General features: G+C 39.6%; 3 protein-coding genes across 9 annotated transcripts in view; 1 reads left to right on the top strand and 2 right to left on the bottom strand.

Moving 5' to 3' along the window:
- Positions 1-673: 673 nt before the first annotated feature.
- On the bottom strand, positions 674-3,459 carry LOC121885684 (glycolipid transfer protein-like). The gene is made up of 5 exons (XM_042395368.1): positions 3,232-3,459; positions 2,720-2,778; positions 2,422-2,555; positions 2,145-2,295; positions 674-1,861 (listed from the first exon to the last, which is right to left on the bottom strand). The coding sequence occupies exons 1-5, from the start codon at positions 3,332-3,334 to the stop codon at positions 1,679-1,681; spliced, it is 630 nt and encodes a 209-aa protein (XP_042251302.1). The 5' UTR covers positions 3,335-3,459; the 3' UTR covers positions 674-1,678.
- A 1,529-nt stretch (positions 3,460-4,988) lies between these two features.
- Positions 4,989-18,749, bottom strand: part of git2b (G protein-coupled receptor kinase interacting ArfGAP 2b) — a 14,058-nt gene continuing 297 nt past the window's right edge. Inside the window, exons 2-21 of one of the 7 annotated variants that reach the window (XM_042394844.1) lie at positions 18,182-18,315; positions 17,897-18,009; positions 16,572-16,677; positions 15,635-15,721; positions 15,411-15,541; positions 14,272-14,366; positions 14,127-14,172; positions 13,962-13,967; positions 13,816-13,867; positions 13,636-13,708; positions 13,425-13,522; positions 13,213-13,324; positions 12,594-12,745; positions 12,342-12,494; positions 9,803-10,012; positions 9,540-9,629; positions 8,815-8,897; positions 8,008-8,160; positions 6,815-6,878; positions 4,989-6,520 (exon numbers count right to left, since the gene is read on the bottom strand). In XM_042394844.1, the coding sequence (XP_042250778.1) occupies positions 6,311-6,520; positions 6,815-6,878; positions 8,008-8,160; positions 8,815-8,897; positions 9,540-9,629; positions 9,803-10,012; positions 12,342-12,494; positions 12,594-12,745; positions 13,213-13,324; positions 13,425-13,522; positions 13,636-13,708; positions 13,816-13,867; positions 13,962-13,967; positions 14,127-14,172; positions 14,272-14,366; positions 15,411-15,541; positions 15,635-15,721; positions 16,572-16,677; positions 17,897-18,009; positions 18,182-18,315 (2,168 nt within the window). In that variant the 3' untranslated portion in view covers positions 4,989-6,310. Of the gene's footprint in view, positions 6,521-6,814; positions 6,879-8,007; positions 8,164-8,814; positions 8,898-9,539; positions 9,630-9,802; positions 10,013-12,341; positions 12,495-12,593; positions 12,746-13,212; positions 13,325-13,424; positions 13,523-13,635; positions 13,709-13,815; positions 13,868-13,961; positions 13,968-14,126; positions 14,173-14,271; positions 14,367-15,410; positions 15,542-15,634; positions 15,722-16,571; positions 16,678-17,896; positions 18,010-18,181; positions 18,316-18,749 lie in introns of all 7 variants that reach the window. The other 6 variants (XM_042394842.1, XM_042394843.1, XM_042394845.1 and 3 more) reach the window with 6 other exon arrangements.
- The window catches only part of sgsm1b (small G protein signaling modulator 1b), a 15,958-nt gene continuing 15,530 nt past the window's right edge, over positions 18,322-18,749 (top strand). Inside the window, exon 1 of the mRNA XM_042394836.1 lies at positions 18,322-18,551. Within this exon, the coding sequence (XP_042250770.1) occupies positions 18,504-18,551 (48 nt within the window). The 5' untranslated portion in view covers positions 18,322-18,503. The remainder of the gene's footprint in view (positions 18,552-18,749) is intronic.

The following is an 18,749-nucleotide window of genomic DNA, read 5'->3' as shown; positions in this document are numbered from 1 at the left end:
TCAGAGTTAAAGGTCAGTGGTTTTGTCATTGAGGCTTTGTTGTAAATGATTTCCTGTCTTTAGTCTATTGTGTGTTGGCTTCGCTCTGAGCTTTTCCATCCTATCTATCAGTCAGGAATCAGGACAGGCCAGGCCGCTCTGCTGATAAACCTACAGGAATACAGACATGCTGCTCTTGTTCTCGCTCTGAGACGATTAGTTCAGGCTGGGCTCCGCTGGGAGAGGAACCAGAGCCACTCCGGCCTCTGGGACACACTTCAGATAAATAAGACTGGGCAGAGGAAGAGGATGGTTGATCTGGGGGATTAGTAGACATGAAGAAGAGAGGGGATTTTTGTCCGATTTACTGCTGATGTTTGGGGGAAATAAGCATTCAAACTCAAATTTATCAACATCTTTTTCAGCAATTGGCTTCAAAAACATTTTTTTTTACTGGGGGCAAATTAAATTTTGGTCCACCAAAAGAGCTTCTGACAATGCGTAAACCTGCTTTTGCAGAATTGTACATGAATTAAAATGTTTTTTTAGAGTCACTTAAGAACTCAGTTGGCAGAGACTAGAATTAATATAGCATAGATAGTTAGATTTTTATCACTAAACAAGGATTTCATTATTTCATGCAGTATCTGAACCACAAATGTGATTAAAAGAGAGCAAGAGAAAAAAAAACAAGTAAATATCACCACCTAGAGTAAAATTCATGAACTCTAAGTGTGATTTTATTGGTTGGAATCATTAAACTGTTTCACCACTTTTTAAAATTTTTAGTCAGACATCAACATGTTGTGATAAGAAATTTAATCATAGCTGAATATATCCAGAATTAAACAGCAAGTATTCATACAGAAAATGTCAATCCAATGAATAAGCTATTAATAAATGTGCACATGACGTGCTGTCTCCTGTAATAAAAAATATATTTTTTGATAAAATGTTTGTGACATTAGGTCAGTTGGGACATTAATAACTTCAGAAGAAATCACAGAACAATACAAACAAAACAACCACACCCTCCACACCAAGTAAGCACAGACACACCACAAACTCCACACAGGTAAAGCCCTCAGAAGAAGAAGAAAAAAAAAAAAGTTCTGGCTCTGCTCGCTGTTGTCTTGTGGGTAAAACAGAATTGCAGGCCAATATATGAATGGTAATTTGGAAACATTATGTTTTTTATTCAGTAACACTAAGGCACTAAATGGACTGTTAAAATTTTAAAATGGGACTGCTGCTCCCAGGTTAACAGTGGAGGTAACTCCAGGCCTCAGGAGGCAGAGAACATCTGAATCTGAGATATTAACAGCAATTTCTACGTAACCTGTAATAACAATGTTTACATTGTTGTGTTCTTTGTGTCACAAGCAAAGCAGCAACCCACACAATCACATAATCCTGTAAAAGAGAAAGAGCTGCACTGTTGTTGCAACAATCCTGCAATTACTTGAAATTATATACAAGAATAAAAACCTTATGCATAATTTTAAAACCAAATATACAGAATTAATATTTAGTAAGGCATAATCAAATCAATAAATATCACACTGGAAGGAAAAAAATAAAACAATCTCATTAGAAAAAACTTTAAAATACTGGACTAGCCCGACACCTGAGAGGGATGCCGGACAGGATACTGATGTAGGACGCTCCTACGCCTCCAGTCCAGTTGTGTCCCGGGTAATCAAACGGTGTAGTCCAGCTCTGCGTTGAGATTTGTGTACATGTTGTAGATGGCATCAACAGTAGCAGTGTAGTTCACCAGGAACTGACGCACGTTTACCAGACAGTCTTCGTCTTTCACTTCCTCTCCTTTTGATAGAGCCTTGAGGAAGTTCGATCTGTAGGGAGCTGCATATAACGCCGTCTGCAAGACAGAAACATAGAAAAACCACGATAATTGTTAGGTAGAAGTGTGTTTACTAAAAAGCTTTAAAAAATAGACTCAAATCACATAAAGGCTAATCATGAAAAACATACTTAAATACAGGGTGAGTACACAAGAGGATATAACAGAAACACCTTATTTGATGCAATCAATTAACACAAACTACAGTTTCAAATGTGCTTAATACATACATACACATTCAATAAACGATTAAGAATAACATGAAAGAGGGTATTTTCTTCCCCATCTACATTTTCCTTACATTGAAAATCTTTTGAACAAGCCAGCCGTGGTATTTCTTCAGTGCATGTTCGTAGGCTTTGGTGACATTGACCCGAATTAGGTTGGGGTTGTTCTCATCTCTGTCTCCGTCTGCCAAACTCTGCAGCAGGATCTGTATGAAACGGAGACCCCTGCAGGAGAGATCCAGCATTTTTTTTTCTTAAAAGTAGTCAAATTAAACCTGTCTGTCTGCTTCAGTTCAGTAGCAGAAAGTTCAACATATGAGATAACATTAAGCTCAGGGAGCGCTCACTCACCTCTTCAGCCACATCAGAGCTAATGTTGCACCAACTTTAGGCCATTCTGCTGCATGGTCTTCCCGCTCTGCCTCCAGTATGTGCTGCAGGGTAACATACCTCTCAGGATCCTTAAGATATACTGCTTTGATTTTCTGGAGGAAAAAAAAAAGAAGAAAAGGGCACATTTGGGTTGAGTTTGCATGTAGATAATGCTCCATTAGGTTTCAACTTGCATTTAAATTCCTAACCGTGGTATGAAAACACACAACCGGAGCAGAGGCATAAATACACACACACACAAAGATCTGTATCTTACCATTATATTCCCATTAATGTCTGATTTGATGATTGTAAACACTTTTGATCCCAAGCAGTCTGAAAGAGAAAGACATTTGAGAGCAAAGCAATAAATTATTAATGACTTCATCACTCATGGCTCAGAGAGGTGGGTGAATACAAATCAGCTTTTACAAATAAGAGAAGGGGGGTAGGAGAATGCAGTGAATGCATAGTCTCAGTTAAGTCACAATGAGGTCAATGTGTGCTCTGTTCAATGTGTAAACAAAGAGTTTCTCTATAGGCAAACGGCTGATTCAGACCCCCAGTACCGTGACACAGCAGCTCCACTTGTGGTGTATGTGATATATAACCAGGAACACTCGTTGAGGGAAATCATACAAGTGACAAGTCGTTTGGATCAACATGTCATGAGGAAGAAGTCAGCAAAGAATGAGCCGTGACGGCGGCGGCAGTAGCGTCTCACAGACTCCCCCCTTCCTCTCTCTCTCTCTGTGTTTGATCGACTTCAGGTGAAGGTATTAAACTCACCAAAAAATGACGGAAGATGAGAGACGGCCTCCAGGAACTGCTTTGTGTCTACAGAGTTGTCAGGAGGCAGCTCTTTGAATTGGTTATCCAGTAAAAGAGACATTATATCGTCCTGCCGTATGAACGCTGGAACACAAGCAGCAGTGGCGAGCAGCTCTCGGCTGGAAAACAAACCCGGAACTATCTTCTTGTCGGTTGGGTGGGGAGGCGCCACCAGTCACGATAACGTCCTCCCTCTCCCACAGGTGGGACATTATACACAGGCGTGTTGAAAACCCCCTCCCCACTAAATGTCCACAAGATACACACACACACACATGACAACGAGCCAGTTGAGGTATGAATTATACTTTATTAGACCTAAAGGCAGGGATTGTTTTCAACCACAGAGGCAGTGGTAGGCTATAGGTTACAAGGAATTAAAGTTTGAAACCAGGGGTGGAAAGAAACTGAATATATACTGATATTACTGTAACTCAGTAGTTTGTTCTTGTACTTATTTAAAGGTAGCCAATATTTAAGTATTTTAATGTAGTATTGTTGATTACTTATAATTAAGTTTGGTTTGATGCTCTCATGGTCCAATCAAGATTTTTGGTTAGAAATGAACTAAGATTTAAAGGTGCAGTGTGTAGAATTTAGTGGCATCTCGTGGAACGACAGAAATGGAATATAATATTCATTAGTATGTTTTAATTAGTGTATAATCCCATGAAAATAAAAATTGTTGTGTTTTCGTTACCTTGGAATGAGCTGTTTATATCTACATAGCCCCCTTCCATGGAGCCCGCCATGTTTCTACAGTAGCCCAGAACAGACAAACCAAACACTGGCTGTAGAGAGGGCCTTTCGTAGTTTTTGGGAGTTTTGCGGCCACCTTAGGTTCTCCTACATGCTTGGAAGGGGAGGGGGAGGTGTATTTATTTGGTCACAATCTGCAACCTCACTGCTAAATGCCACTAAATCCTAGAACTGATCCTTTAACTTTTTAAAGAGGAAATGACACATTCTTCATCATACAAATGAAAAGTTGAATTCATAAGCACAACAGCCTTAATTGGTCTGGTATGACCAGTAGCTTGTGGTGGCCAAAGTCAGCAAACAAATAGATGTTGCTGTATAATGGGACATTACTGAGTTTGCAGACATGATGACTGTTATCTAGCCTTTAAAAATGAAAATAATGATTGTATCTGTGTATAAGAGAAAATGAAAGTAACTGGAAGCTAATAACAAAACAGACTATTTTTGGCTATTTTCTCATTAGACCACTATTCAAAAGAAGATAAAAACAAAACAAAAAAAGTAAATAAAAGAAATGAGCAACAAAATTATCTCCATGACGAGTGAGCAAACTTCATTCTCTGACAGAGCCATGAGATGCGGCTAAAATCACTGGAAAAAACTAGTAAGTGGAGTTAAGATTTGTCACAAAATGATCACTTTGAAGACTTGAAACTGAACAGAACACATTAATACTGTAATCATCTGTACTCAAGAGCAGTTTAAGGCATTTTATGACATCCTGTGCTATTCCCTCTTTAGGCAACTTTTTGAGAAAGCTTTCCTATAAAGAAAAGGCATTCGTCACTTTGAAGAGCATCACTGAATTGGAGAGAAACTGCCAAAAGGGAGGGGTCGCATATTTATACTGAAACAGCTACAGTACTGCAGCTGGGCAGGATATTCTACTTCTCTTTCCACCCCTGATTGAAACTTATCTGGCTCACAACAATGAGTGACACATTAGACCCAAGTTCTACAACAGGTACTCTAAACTTTGAGAGCACATTTACTTCATCATTGATTGTAAACCATAGGCGGTACAGGCAGCATCTTGACACACTGGAGTTACAGCACCACACCAAATGAACAGAAATCACAAGTTGCCTACACATTAACTGCCGGCTGAGACGTCCCAAACCTCAGAACAAACGTTTGCCTGTGAGGAGCAACATGTTAAAACAAAAGCTTATGAAAATAAACATTGATATTTTCTTAGAGGTATGACATACAGTTTATAAATAGAATAGCATTTGGATTATTTCGATAAAGAATTACATTGATACATATATTTTATATATTTGCATAATGCTATTAAAATTGATTCAAAATGGATTTCACATGGGCCTTTGAGGACAACTGCGCTCGCTCGCACACACGCACACACACACACACTCACACACATACATACAACATCAGAAGTATGGCTGTAACATTATAACTCCAAAAACTACTGATACTTATAAACACGTCTTCAACCAGCGTGGAGGGACTGAACAGTGAGATCACCTGCTGGAGCTGCTGGATGGAATGAAAGTTTGCACGCTGTCGCTGGCCTTACATGGTGCTCGATGCACTGAAGCTGTTTTCATGATCACAGTTTGCTTACTAAACAAACATTTGAACTCCTAGCAAGTGGCATCACAATGATTCAAGGTTAAATACTGTCATTGCATCTTTAAAAAAAAAAAAAAAAAAACATTTGAAATTTGAAAGGAAGATTAACCTGGTGTCACTGGTGTAGATTAAGATTCATCTATTCTGATCCTTGATGACGGGTGTCTTGCAGACTTTTGGTCCTCTTTGGCAGCTCAGCCATGCCAGACACCAGACCTCAAGAAGAACAGTTGATGACCTTAAGTGTCCACTAAAATACTATGGTAGAAAAGTACAATGTAGAAGGCTCAACTGCTTGTTGTTCTAATTGTTTTATATATATATATATAGACACACACACACAACATTGCACTTTTGGAAATTGTGTGGATTTAACTGTTATCTCCTTGTGAGGTAAAGAATGAGAACAGGTTTTCTCCTACATCTTTAAAAAGATGTTTACTCTGTATTACCATGGTACAAAAACAAGAAAATAAATAAAGCTTTTGATTGATCAGTAATTTTGCATTGTAATATTTTCCCACCTCAAGGAATGTATGTGAATATTTCTATGTATAATATAGGAAAACAAAAAAATGGTGGTAACACTGATTAAGTTGAAATTAGCAACATTATTTAAGGTTGTTTCAAGTTGTATTTTGGGTGTATCAGAAGTGTTTTTTTTGGGGGGGGGGTTTAGTTAGTTGTTGTTTTCTTTGGTTGTCACAGTGACAAGTTGCTTGGCAGCTTTGGCAATGTCATAGGCGCACTGGATGACCTGCTGAGTGACCAGCTGGATGTCTGACGGGCAGGGGTTGTGCTCTGCGGCCTTCTGGCACTCTCCGTGCAGCCTGCTGGCGCTTGAAGTGAGCAGACACAGAGACCCTCGCACGGTCTCCGAGGACGGCCTCTGTGAGGGAAAGTAGAGATGATGGAGACTTGATAAGGGACTGAAATGGCAACGTCCATAAATAAAGTCTCATTGTGGTCAGCAGGCTCATGGGCACTCTGTGTGTGTGTGTGGGTAAACATAAAACTAAGTAATCCAATAAATAGTAAACATAAAACGAAGTAATGCAATGAACTGGGACAACCCATCTACACATGTCATGTTATATTCCCTTTGGCTGTTTACAAAACAAACAACAAATCCTTTAATTACTTGGGGGAAGGGACAACAAGCTGTTGGTGGGAGTCATCTTACCTTGGGAAACAGGGCGGCCATCTCCGACACAGCCATGCAGATCTTTTCTGAACAGGGCAGAAAGCTGTGGGAAACGGACAAAAGGCTGAATGAGTGATCCAGAGCCACCACAAAAATTCCTCGCCATGGACATCAAAAAATAGCAGCCTGAGGAAATATACTTGTCCTATTTTGTGTCATGAAGATGTTTAATCCAGCAAAGAATATCCAAAAAAATGGGAAACTGCATCTGCAATGTTTGGCCCACTGCTTATCTACTGTATTTGATGGTGTTACTAACTATACTGAATGCATGGCAGCGGTGCAACCTTCCAGAAGAAATAAGGTGTAGCACGAAAGGACAACTACATCAACATCATGACTTACACTCAACCTGAAAGCAATTTTATTTGACCCAAGAGACCAATATCCTCACAGCAGAAGCCAATAATCAAGCTGTGAAAGCCTGGATTAGACTAGTGATATCTTGGAACATGCTGTTCAAAGTTTCATAGTATTTGTGCTCATTGAGGACCACCATGAGAGCTGAGACTATATGGGGGGTCTCTGTGGTTTGGTTAGGACCCATTTTCTAACCATCAGAACCCAGTGAAGCCAACAGACAGACCGAGGCAAAATGTCAGCTACAGCGTATCTCACAAAAAATTAAAAAGACAAATGGCAAATGGACTAAATTTGGATATCGCTGTGGATTTGGCTGATCATGGGGGAATATGTGATTGTGTGGGGTTTCCTGTCAGCTGCATTAGACACAGGGCCTACCCCCAGCAGACATACAGTCTCTAGGACACCGGGATAGAGGCCAGTTTACAAAGAGCTCTTAATCCTTGTTTCTGGGACCAGAGTACTGCTGGTTTCTATATCATGTGGTTAACTGCATTGGCCTTGCTACACCGGTGTAAATCAGTCACTGGTTAGCTGGCTAGAATGAAAGAAAGCCAGCAGTGTCTTAGGCCCTGAGGACAACTATTAGAAACCACTGACCTAGAAGCAGCCGAGACAGAGGATAAAGCACTTTTTCCCCTCTTCAGAAGGCCACACAGACAAATATAGATTCTTAGATTTCGCATAAAACTGCCTGATGCCTGACAGTGCAAACTGTGATTTACAGCGCATCAAATGATGAGAAATGACTTTTATTAATATCAAACAACTTTTAATATATTTGATGTTATATTTCACACATTTAATACCTTTCGTGTTTGGTCTCCTGGGCAGCTCTCAGAAGCTCCTGTATGTTCTTAGTGATCTGCTCCGTCTTACAGATGACATCCTCTGTGCACGGCAGGGTGGAATCTTCCTCACCCTCCTCCTCTGTCTCCACGGCTTCAGAGGCTGGAAGGGGGCTGCTAAAAATGCAAGAAGAAAAAAAACAGCAACAACAAATTATCACTGATTACTGCAATATGCACTGAAATTCCTAAAAGACAGATTTTTTTTTAAAATACTTTTCCAATTAATAAGAAGAGATTTATTCTGATTTGCAGTGCACTGAATGTGAATTAAACATAAACATCTTTATGAAAAAACATCCCAAAAAAGTATAATAGTACTTCCTTTAACTGCGAATGTGCTATAGTAAGTCTTCTCTTGTTGGAGAAAATAGAAAACTAGGTCAATCTATTTCATAGCTGCTAAACAAATAAGCAATTGGAGTAACTATATTCACCACTACATGTGCGTAAATGGAAAAAAACAACCAAAGGCTACTGGCTGTTGCTTACGTCAAACAGGTGCAAAGTCCTACTGCTGCAATATGTTTACTAAACCCTGCAAAGCTTCAAAGAGCTGGTCTATAGCAAAAATGTTTTTTTAATGTATTAATTCGAAGAACCAATCTGCTGGTTTTCTAAAGAAATTGTGGGTTTTTTGGTTTCATATCAGTGACGGTAGAAATGTTTCCAAATCTTCAAAGAGGAAACAGTCTCGGTTTTAAAATCTAAAATCTGTTTACAGTGAATTTCAAAGTAGGGTACAGAGTTAATACAAATAGATCTTACCCAGACTCCTCCAGCTCAGAGTGGTTGGGCGTTATATCATAGTCATTCTCCAGCATAGTGCTCTGTCCTTCCAGACTACAGCCCTATAGGGACATGAGTGGATTACCATCAATCAGATAATACAGTATACACTGTAGGATTAGAACAAATGTATTACCACAGCGACTGTAGGCACAAAGAAATCAGAATCATGCATTTCTGAAAAACAAAGCCAAGTTCATAGTATCAGACATTTGGTTTTAAAGGAGATGAAGAGAAAAGGACAGGAAATATAAAACCATGTCGTGTCCAAGGCGTAACGCAGTGCGTATTAGTAGATGCAAAGAAATCCTGATGTAAACTGTGGGTGCTTTTAACAGTAGCCAAGACTAATAAGCACATTGTGACGAGCCATTTTATCTATCTTTCTATCTATCTTTGGATATTGGACCCTGCATTCTGATCATTCAAACTGCAGGATTTCATCATCTCTTCAGATGTTTACTTGAGTCAAAGCAGCTCTGGTTGAGGTTCTCTGTGGAGAAAAAGAACTAGGGTTGTTCAGATAACTGAACTGTAGCAGATGCACTGTGGTGCATGCAGGCAGGCAGGCGACACTGATAAAAAAAAAAAAAGCAGCTTAAAGACACAAATCAGGAGAGAGAAGACTGGTGGGTCGAGCAGGGGGACAGTTTTCACCGTCCCCTGGGGCTGCCTCTGAACCGAGGGGAACTTCAGTACTTAACCCTTCGAGATCTCTCATCCCACGACCAGGACAGGGAAGAGGGGAAGGTAGGGAGGGAGGAAGCAGCCGTCCCCAAAGGACCCCTCCCAATCTAGAAAGGGTTCAAACCAAGTTGAGCATACTCTATTGAGATGCAATGAATGAATGACTGAATGAATGAATGAATGAATGAATGACAAACCAACACCAGCCCCAAAGCCAGGCATTATTATTTTGTCTTGTGAAGACTGAACTGAGCAGGAACACTGGTGCTTCTGTGCTTACGTTGGTCGGGAACGGTTGTAAAACGACTCCATCCTCTTGCCGGGCTGTCTCGCCTCGGTGGGGGTACTGCCTCGGAGAAGAACCCGTCTCGTACATGGACATGGCTCGGCCCCCGCGGGGTGGGTGTCGACCAAAGGGCCCCTGGAGGTGTTGTTGTCCGCTGGGGGTTTGCCATCGCAGTGTTGTGTTTTCAGTTTGCAGGGAGTTGAGCTGAGGAGAACAAAACATCTTTCAATTCAGCCGTAGCTGGGGGATGATCTCCTTACAAAAGCTTGGCCAAACATCAATAATGGAGTAGAATACGGCTAAGCCTCCAGTGAGCTCCTCTTCACCTTTGTGGTGTTTCTGGTTTCTCGTCTACGTTTTTCTCACAACAAATAGTTTGTTTCTTTGGCAGATAAAATGCTGACACTGTGTGTTGACAGTAACTCCTTCAGTACAATCCCTTGAGAAACTGCAGCATAAGTGGTTGCCCTTATTTACATAAGCTGCACTTAGAAACTGAAAAGAGCAATGAGAAATTTGAGTGTTTAGTGTTCTGTCTACAATTAGAGTCTCTACTATTATGTAAATTATCACATGAAGTCAACAAATTGGATAACAAATAAACTATAAAACCTACAGAGAGCGTCAAGAGTAAAGGGCATAGAGAGGTAAGTACTACCAGGCTAACACAAAGCATTGTTGCCTACAGTTTGGTTCTTTGTCTCACTGTGTCTGACTGTGAAAATAAGCAATGAATTTTGAACTAAGAGTGTTAGAGGCTTGTTAGATAAACTTATATGTTAAACTTATATGTTAGGAAATGTTTTGAGTCCATTTGTGTCTTAGAACTGAGGTTTGGGTGGGTGCACGAGGCGAGGGTAGAGGAAGGTTACGTTTGTCTGGAAAAAGCAGCATGGTTGGGGAGTAAATAAACCAGCAGGAGGAGGCAGTACATTGTGTTAACACTGACTCTCTGCCAAGAGAAGAAAGAAAGAAAGAAAGAAAGAAAGAAAGAAAGAAAGAAAGAAAGAAAGAAAGAAGCTGGACTGTGGAGAACTCTGAGGCATCGAAGAAAACCAGATGATATGCTGCCATCATCCAAAATGGGTGCATAGGTAGCTTAACCTTCTTGTCTTTTTTATACACAGCATAAATTCTAAGCATAAAAATTTGGTCTATTCATAGCATGACACACCTGGCAATATAAGCAGGTGCTGTGTTGAGCAGGAGCAACTGAGGCAAATAGAAGTCATAGGGGGTATGAGATGAAATAGCCCGAATAACTGGGCGTCTAATGCTAATGCCAATTGTGAATTATGGCACAAATGCTTTGTACTGTTAACAAAGTACCAATTTTCATAAAATCCCGTCAACCCCCTTTATTTGGGAACTATTTTCTACTGAAGAAATTGGTGAGAATACTGATAACTGTCCACACCAAGGTATGTGTAGTGTGCTGAATAACTGGGATATTGTTTCTAGAAACAGACGCTGCTATTCAGTTCTGGTAGAAATCTTAATAACAGAGGAGGATTTCCTCAAAACCTCAGCAAGTAAAACTATGTGCATTTCTAAATACCACTGGGGCCAAGTAGGAAAATCTACTTTTTTTTTTTTGAACTACTAAGAAATAAAGAATTGATTGATGTGATACATATGTCTGGAATAGAAAAAATAATCTATTGCCAGTACTTGCTACGAGCATTCTGGAGGTGATGGAGCCTTAAGTCCTCCTGGGTTATCATTTGTGGATTAGTATTTCTGATATCTGACTTGGACCTTTGTATGAACCCACATTCTCTTTTAGCACAAAGAACTGCAACATCCAATCTATTTCACTGAATGGCATAGCAGGGGAAGTCTGGTGAATGTTAATTATTCGCACAGGAATTTCCCCATCCAGAAACACAGCAGCCATTTTCTCTAGAAGTGAAGAATTTCAGCCAGTACTGAATTATAATCTCCTATAGCACTTGACCCATTTATACGTCAAAACATGGTCTTCCCCCACAACTACAAATTCATGAACTGTATAATTTTAAATAGGGAGGAGGCCATGCCTGACATATTCAAACAGGCATAACCTTAGCATAAATAACTAGCGTCCAAGAGTGAAATCAAATTAATAAATTCTCTGGTGACATGAAGAATGACGAAGTATGGCACACACAGGCTAACTTTTTAATCCTGCCTGCATGTTAGAGTTATTCAGAGAGAAAGTCTCTAACACTGTTAAATGCACTTCACTCGTCTAGTACATTGCACTCATGGGGGAAGGAAGTGAAAAGAGGAGTGTTATCAATAACTGGCTTTTGCATTAATGTCACAAGGCATATTGTTTGTAATGCTAATGAGGATGTAAATACCATTAATTCATTACAAAGGGACCCCTCATTATGGATCTTTAAATATTGATATGTACTACCATCTAATTAATGTGACATAAATCAAATTATGAGTGTAATGCACAGCTCAGAGTACGGATGCCGAGTTTGAATGCATCCCTGCAAACAAAAAGAAACTTTGCTTATGGATGACATGTGAAGTAACTGACCTTGCTCTGCATCATTCGCAGTTCTTCACTGAGGTGACAGTTGACTTTAAGAAGTTGCTGTATTTTGGCTTCTGATGCAGTTAGGGCGCTCTTCACCTCCATAAATTCTTGCACTGTGATTGGTCCGTCAGAGAGGTCAGACGACTCAGAGCTCTGCAGCAGAACAGGTTACATAGGATGAGATTCATTTGATCAGTTTAAAAAGTTAAAATACCAGAATCAGAATATTAGCAGGTTCGAAAAGACTTTCACCTTGGTCCTCCCATCATTGCAGCTGTCTCCACAGGTTGCCTCTTGTACTGGGTCTTCGTCTGATGCCACACTGTCGTAATCTGGCTGGTCATTGTCCTGGCTCTCGCTGTTATGGCAACTGTCTATTCCCTGAAGGATCAGCTCTACGTTCTCTGAAGGCAGACCATCAGATCAAAGGATTAGGGATCAAACAAGCCCCACTGGCTAGAGGCAGCGGTCTAAATCAAATAGCTAAGGACCACATTTCACTTGCAGAATACACCCCTAACAGTCTTCCTTGAGTATGCACAAGGAAGTAAACAGGCTGTAATGTGGTTTGCTATAACTTACAGAATGCAGGAGTTTTCATTATTAAAGCCCTAAATCACAATCCGTGTTTTGCACTTTTTTGCACAAACATCAACACACATGGCCTACATTCTGATTGTGGCCTTTATAGCTGAGCCCACATTTGAATGTAAAATTCAATGCTGACTTTCTGCATCTTATTTGCATCAACCAATTTTGATTTTATAGGCTAATCAGACATTCATTGCAATAGAAACATTAATAAAACCCAAAACAAAAGTAATTAGCAAGCAAATTCAAGGTCAAAACTACAAACTGAAACAAACTGTACCTCTGGGACTGTCGCAAGAGTTACCCCACTGCCGACGTTTAGCATCGGTTAGAATATCAATGACCAAGGTGGCAAATTCGTGAGCACTAAACCTTGCCAATTTTTGACGACCCTGAGGAAGCAAATATAACAAACATTACAACATGTCAGCAGTGTTAAATCCGGTTTACAGAATGAAGAAGTTAAAAGTTCAAACTTGTGTTAGCACTTGCCTGGTTTCTGGTAGATGAGTACTCAGGATTGACAGGCAGAAAAGGCACAACTGTGGTATCTGTCACAAGTGTACTGTGGTTCTGAGTAGCCAACCACACTGAGAAAAAAAAAAAACCCACCACCACAAGATATCGCTGATAGTTCATCACACATCTTACAAAGCATGACAAATTAAATACTGTGTGTTTTTTACTTTTCATGGATATTTACCTGCATCTGTTTCTCTTCTGTCGACTTCATCATAAACATCCATGGCGAGTTCTTCAAACTGATGGTTACTTAGCTAAAACAAAATAAAGCAGAATTTGTGGTTCGCTTGTAAACAGGAAGTTAAATGAGAATCTATTTTGGATCTCACAGGAAAAAAAAATGAAGTGTAAAATGTCTTACAGACTGAAGCTTCTTCTTTGCAGCTTTTGCAAACTCTGACAAATCCAGACTGCTTTGGATGAAAGATTTAAATAATTTATTTTTATTCTAACAAAATTCCACACAAACAAGCAGACATCCAATAGCAAAAGTACAAATATACTTACTTATTTCTTATCCATCAAAAGAACGCAGCATAAGAAAAAGATTGAGGAAGAAGATTGTACAGAACAAAAGTAACCCATATAGCATTGACTAGTAGCCCATAACCTGTAGGAGCTGATAATATCACTTTGTATTGTTATCTGTATGATGTGGTGCATAGCTATTACCTGTCTGCCATCTGTGGAATGATGAAGTGTTGCCCATTTCTGTGATCTACAACACAACAAAGACATAATGTGATTAACATATATAAAAAAAACAACATTAATTCTCAAATTCCAGACAGCAGCTGTGCTTGTTGTGCCTACTTACCTGGTCTCCTACCACAAAGGTAAAATGTTAACCGGTCAGTGAGTTCATACTGGATCTCCACTAGCCGCTCTGCAAGCTCCTGATGCCCAGCTTGTCTGCACAGATTAGAAATAAAAGAGCATGTTTCAGATATACAGCCCCATACTAAGGTTAAAAAATGCCTCGGGTAGGATGCCTTTAAATTAATCAAACACTTGTGTCCATAAAATTCACAAAAACAATGTTTCTCATTTAGAGCACAACTCTGGTTGGGTAACTCAGTTTCTAAGTAATCTATAGAGCAAACAAATAGAGCAGAAGGTCCGTGGGTCAAATCACAATCAGCTACCTTACCTTTTTTTTCTTAATCTTTTATTTTGTAGGTCTTCATTCCAGCTTTTGCTAAACTAGTCAAGCAGAGTCAACTAGCACACTGTGCTACATAATTTTTCCTTCCCCCCTACCTCGGTTAGTCATACTCTTATTGAATTAGTCAGACACTGAGATAATGCCACCGGGTCTGTGTCCAGTGTTCATTGTAGTGCAAGGAATGGAAAATATTTTAGCCACTTTAGCTGTTTTTTTTCTGATTTCTAACAAAGACATTTTTGTACCAAACCTTTATGTAGTTGTTTACTTTCTGTCACTTTTGTTTTAAGTGACAATGTACAATATTTTACACATCAATACGTATTATAGTGAACATATTGCACTCACACATCTGTTTGTTTTTATGTACAAGCTTAAATCTCTGAAGGATATGTATCATTTCCTGTGGCACAGCTGACAGTAAGATGCACTGTGTCTATTTATGTAATGCGTGCAGCCACACTACAGGGTGGTCATGGGTACCACACAATGAAAAAAGGAAAAAGCAGCACGCTAACAATGCAAAATTATAACAAAGATTCACCAGAAATCACAGGTGACAGAGGTGGCCAGTGAACTTTCCAAACCATGACTTTAAATACACCTCAATGCTTCAAAACAATAAGTTCCATATTGCGGTTTCTCTAAAATTATAAATGGTGTTAATTAACATTATGCAGTGTTGGTACAGGGCTCTCACTGCAAAAACCTAAAGAATCCAATCAAAAAACTCAGTGGTGCAAATAAACAGATTAACAAGCGTTAAATTAAAAACATAGGCCATGTTTTACCTTGCATAATCGATGGGGGTCTTCCCACTGGAGTCCAGAGCCCCGGGATCAGCTCCATAAACTGCCAACAGTTCTGCTTGTAACATTTGTCCCGCTTTTGCTGCTATGTGCAATGGAGTGTTTCCTTTCTCCTGTGGTGCCAAAAAACACAAGACATTGATTATGCATTAGTATTATGTCGACTTACCACCTAACATCATTTGTTTTTTGCTTATTCCACCTACTGGATGGAAGAAGTTGGCCTGTGCTCCCAAAGATAAGAGTCTGAGGCAGGTCTCCATGTTCCCCGTCCGAACACTGGAATGCAGTTGCTGTATGGAGAACCAGGAGTAGTTTGTTTTAATTTGATTGTTAAGTGCATAAACACAGTGCTGGTTTCATTAAGTACACCCGTCCAGTACTGAGAGACAACACCTTCAGTTGCTGCTGGAAATGTTTCGATGAATACTTTGTCCATTCTGACTGAATGGCTCTACTGTGTTAACATCTGGTTGCTTTGTTCTTTGTGACATGATGTATTATCATGCTGCAAATATTCTTTAAATAAAAGATAAGATTATCGCAATTAAGGGATACACCAACTTAATATTTTTTGAAAAGGTGCACAGATAATATACATTTAAGGGTGTATTAAAGATAAACATTCCTGCATGAAACAAAAAATAGATTTTTATACCTTCCTTGCATTCACCTACACACACTTTTCTCTTTATAAATCACGATTCCAGCTTGTGGTTCAACTATTTCTAAGGAATAATATAGAATTCAGAGCACAAATCCAAGAGGAGTGTGAAATAGAGGCAGCGGAGGTCAGACGGGTTATACTATTTGATAGTCTAGTCCTAGCGTGACCAGTATGAGAAAATATGAGTGGCAGAATCCTGCAGCAGCTGCAGTGAATAATGAATCTATAAACAGGCCAAAGCCATTTCTGAAATTTACATGAAATGGTAAAAGATATTAAAGTTACAAACCAAACAGCCAGTGGGTGCAACCTCTGCCGTACAAAAGACAAACATTTGGCTTTCTTTCACCACACTGCTTTTGGTTTCACAGCCTCCGAAAAGCTTATTCACATGAGACAAGGTTGTCCTACATCTCACAAAAGTGAGCAAATGAAGAGGAATTAACACAGAAAACAAAAATAGAGCAATTTCTCACCTTGCTGAGGTCTTTTGCGGTTACACTGTCATCCTCCCGACAAGGCATCCGATGAACATACGCGAGCATCTGGTATTTGGCCTTGATGAACTCTGTCTTGTTGGGACTGGAAACAACAAAACATTCTCATAACTAAAACCTGGACCGTCATCTAACAGTGAAGAATTTATGTTAGCTAAATGCTTGTCAGGTGCTTCTTGTTGCATCATTCGTTTTGTCAAGAAAACCCAGACACCAATGATATTTCCAAGTAACTACTATGCCACATAGTCAACTGTTTGTATGTATGTGTGAAAAATATACAAAATTCAAGTCATTGCTTAACTATGGATGTCCATATGTCTAATACTGAAATCAGACATAGTGTCCGCAAATTTGGATGTATTTGACACATGGAACTATTTTACAGGAAATCAATATATACTAAAATCCTGAGTTCCTCTAAATGTTCTTGATCCTCTGGGAAACTTGTATTTGGGAGCCAGGATCATATTTGGTGCATTGCCTACTCTTTGTCTGTTGTCTGCTGTTGTCCTGTTGCTCCGAGCGTGAGGGTCGGACTCAGCACGGCTGTGTTTATACATGGCTGACTGTTTATCTTTACTCCACCAGCCAGACACCAGACCGACACAGTGTTTATACCTGGCAGCGCATGTGAGTGGCTACATCACATCACATCTCTCTGCCCCATAGATTGTTTTTTTGTTATATGTTCTGATCTCAGAGTTGTTGTCAGTATCTCTGTCCATGTATGTCTGGTACTGATTCAAAGTTATTCTCCCAATACTTACTACTAATTACTATATACATTATGCTTATATAGCCTAATGATTGAGAATACTGGATGCATCTTTTCCAATATGTTTAATCTTAACCTGTTTGTTCAATGCCAGCTTGACTCCCTGAGTTACAGCACAGACTGCTTGTTGTTCACAATAAAGGAAAGGCCACATAAATCCTTTAAAATTAACTTGCTTGCATTATCATACAATTAATCAACTAAATTGTCCAATCAATGCCTTATGGAAAACATGATTAGGATATTGCATACTGCATTTATTTTGATTTTGATGTGTATTTCTTCAAATGCATATCAACTAATCAAGCCACCTAAATTCTCAAAGTTACTTGCGACTGACTAGTCATGAATCATGTTCATGGAACAGACATGAATCATGCTCACTGACCGCAACTATGAAAATAAATGTTGCCAAAAGAGCTTTATATGAAAGTCAAACAAGCATATCAAGATCAGCACTGAGACAAATCAAATTTATTCAGGTAAGAAGTGCATGTAAAACATACACACACACACAAATACTTACTGAACTCTGTCCTGCGGGTTGGCCTTGCGCTTCCCACTCACTGAAGAGGAAGGGTCCAAAAGGCTGTGCTCCCATATGGAATTGGCTCCATTGCCATACAGTGTCTGGACCATCTAAAACATGAAAACACAGAATAGTTCACCTGAAGAAAACCCATTTAGCTTCTATAAAAAGATAGTCACTTAAAAGTTTCTGATGGTGCAACCACACTTATGATAAATACATTCTGCCCATGTACATCTGGATGTCTGGTGTGTTTGGGGGGTTGTGTCCCTGTCCCCTCACCTGTAACTGGGAGGGTGGCCATTGTGAATGAGTCAGATGACGGACTTGGGAGCTGTGTCGTCCTAGACCTCGATGGATGCTACAGCACTCATCGCAGACCAACACACCTCTGTTAACAGAGGCCCAGCGAGGCTCTATAATAAAACATGCAACGTTGGTTAACCTATCAGTGCAACGACAGATGGATGATACGGTTAATACCGCTAAATCTGAAGCAGTTGTGGTCGTCTATTCATGCCAAAAAGAAGATATCCGTAAATGACAGCAACACTGGGCTAGTTGCTTCCTAACGTCTTCGACACATCCGAAATTACAATCACAAATGCAGCCTGGCGTTTGCGCTGTTGTGCTACAACACTACTTGTTAACGGTAAATGTATCTTAGCAACCTAACGTTACGTTAGATTAACTGCTTAAAACCATCACTAATTAAAGGCATTTCAAACCAAGAGTTTGGGGTGTCAGACAAGTTAATATCACCACACAAACAAAACACAGACAAATATTTCGACAAGGAGAAAATATAAAACCATTATAACTAGCCATCTAGCTAATAATTAATTGCTTT

The sequence above is a fragment of the Thunnus maccoyii genome, chromosome 19 (genome assembly GCF_910596095.1).
Source record: "Thunnus maccoyii chromosome 19, fThuMac1.1, whole genome shotgun sequence".
In the NCBI taxonomy this organism is placed as follows: domain Eukaryota; kingdom Metazoa; phylum Chordata; class Actinopteri; order Scombriformes; family Scombridae; genus Thunnus; species Thunnus maccoyii.
The sequence above is the reverse complement of the archived record's forward strand: the minus strand, read 5'-3'. Positions and strand labels throughout refer to the sequence as shown.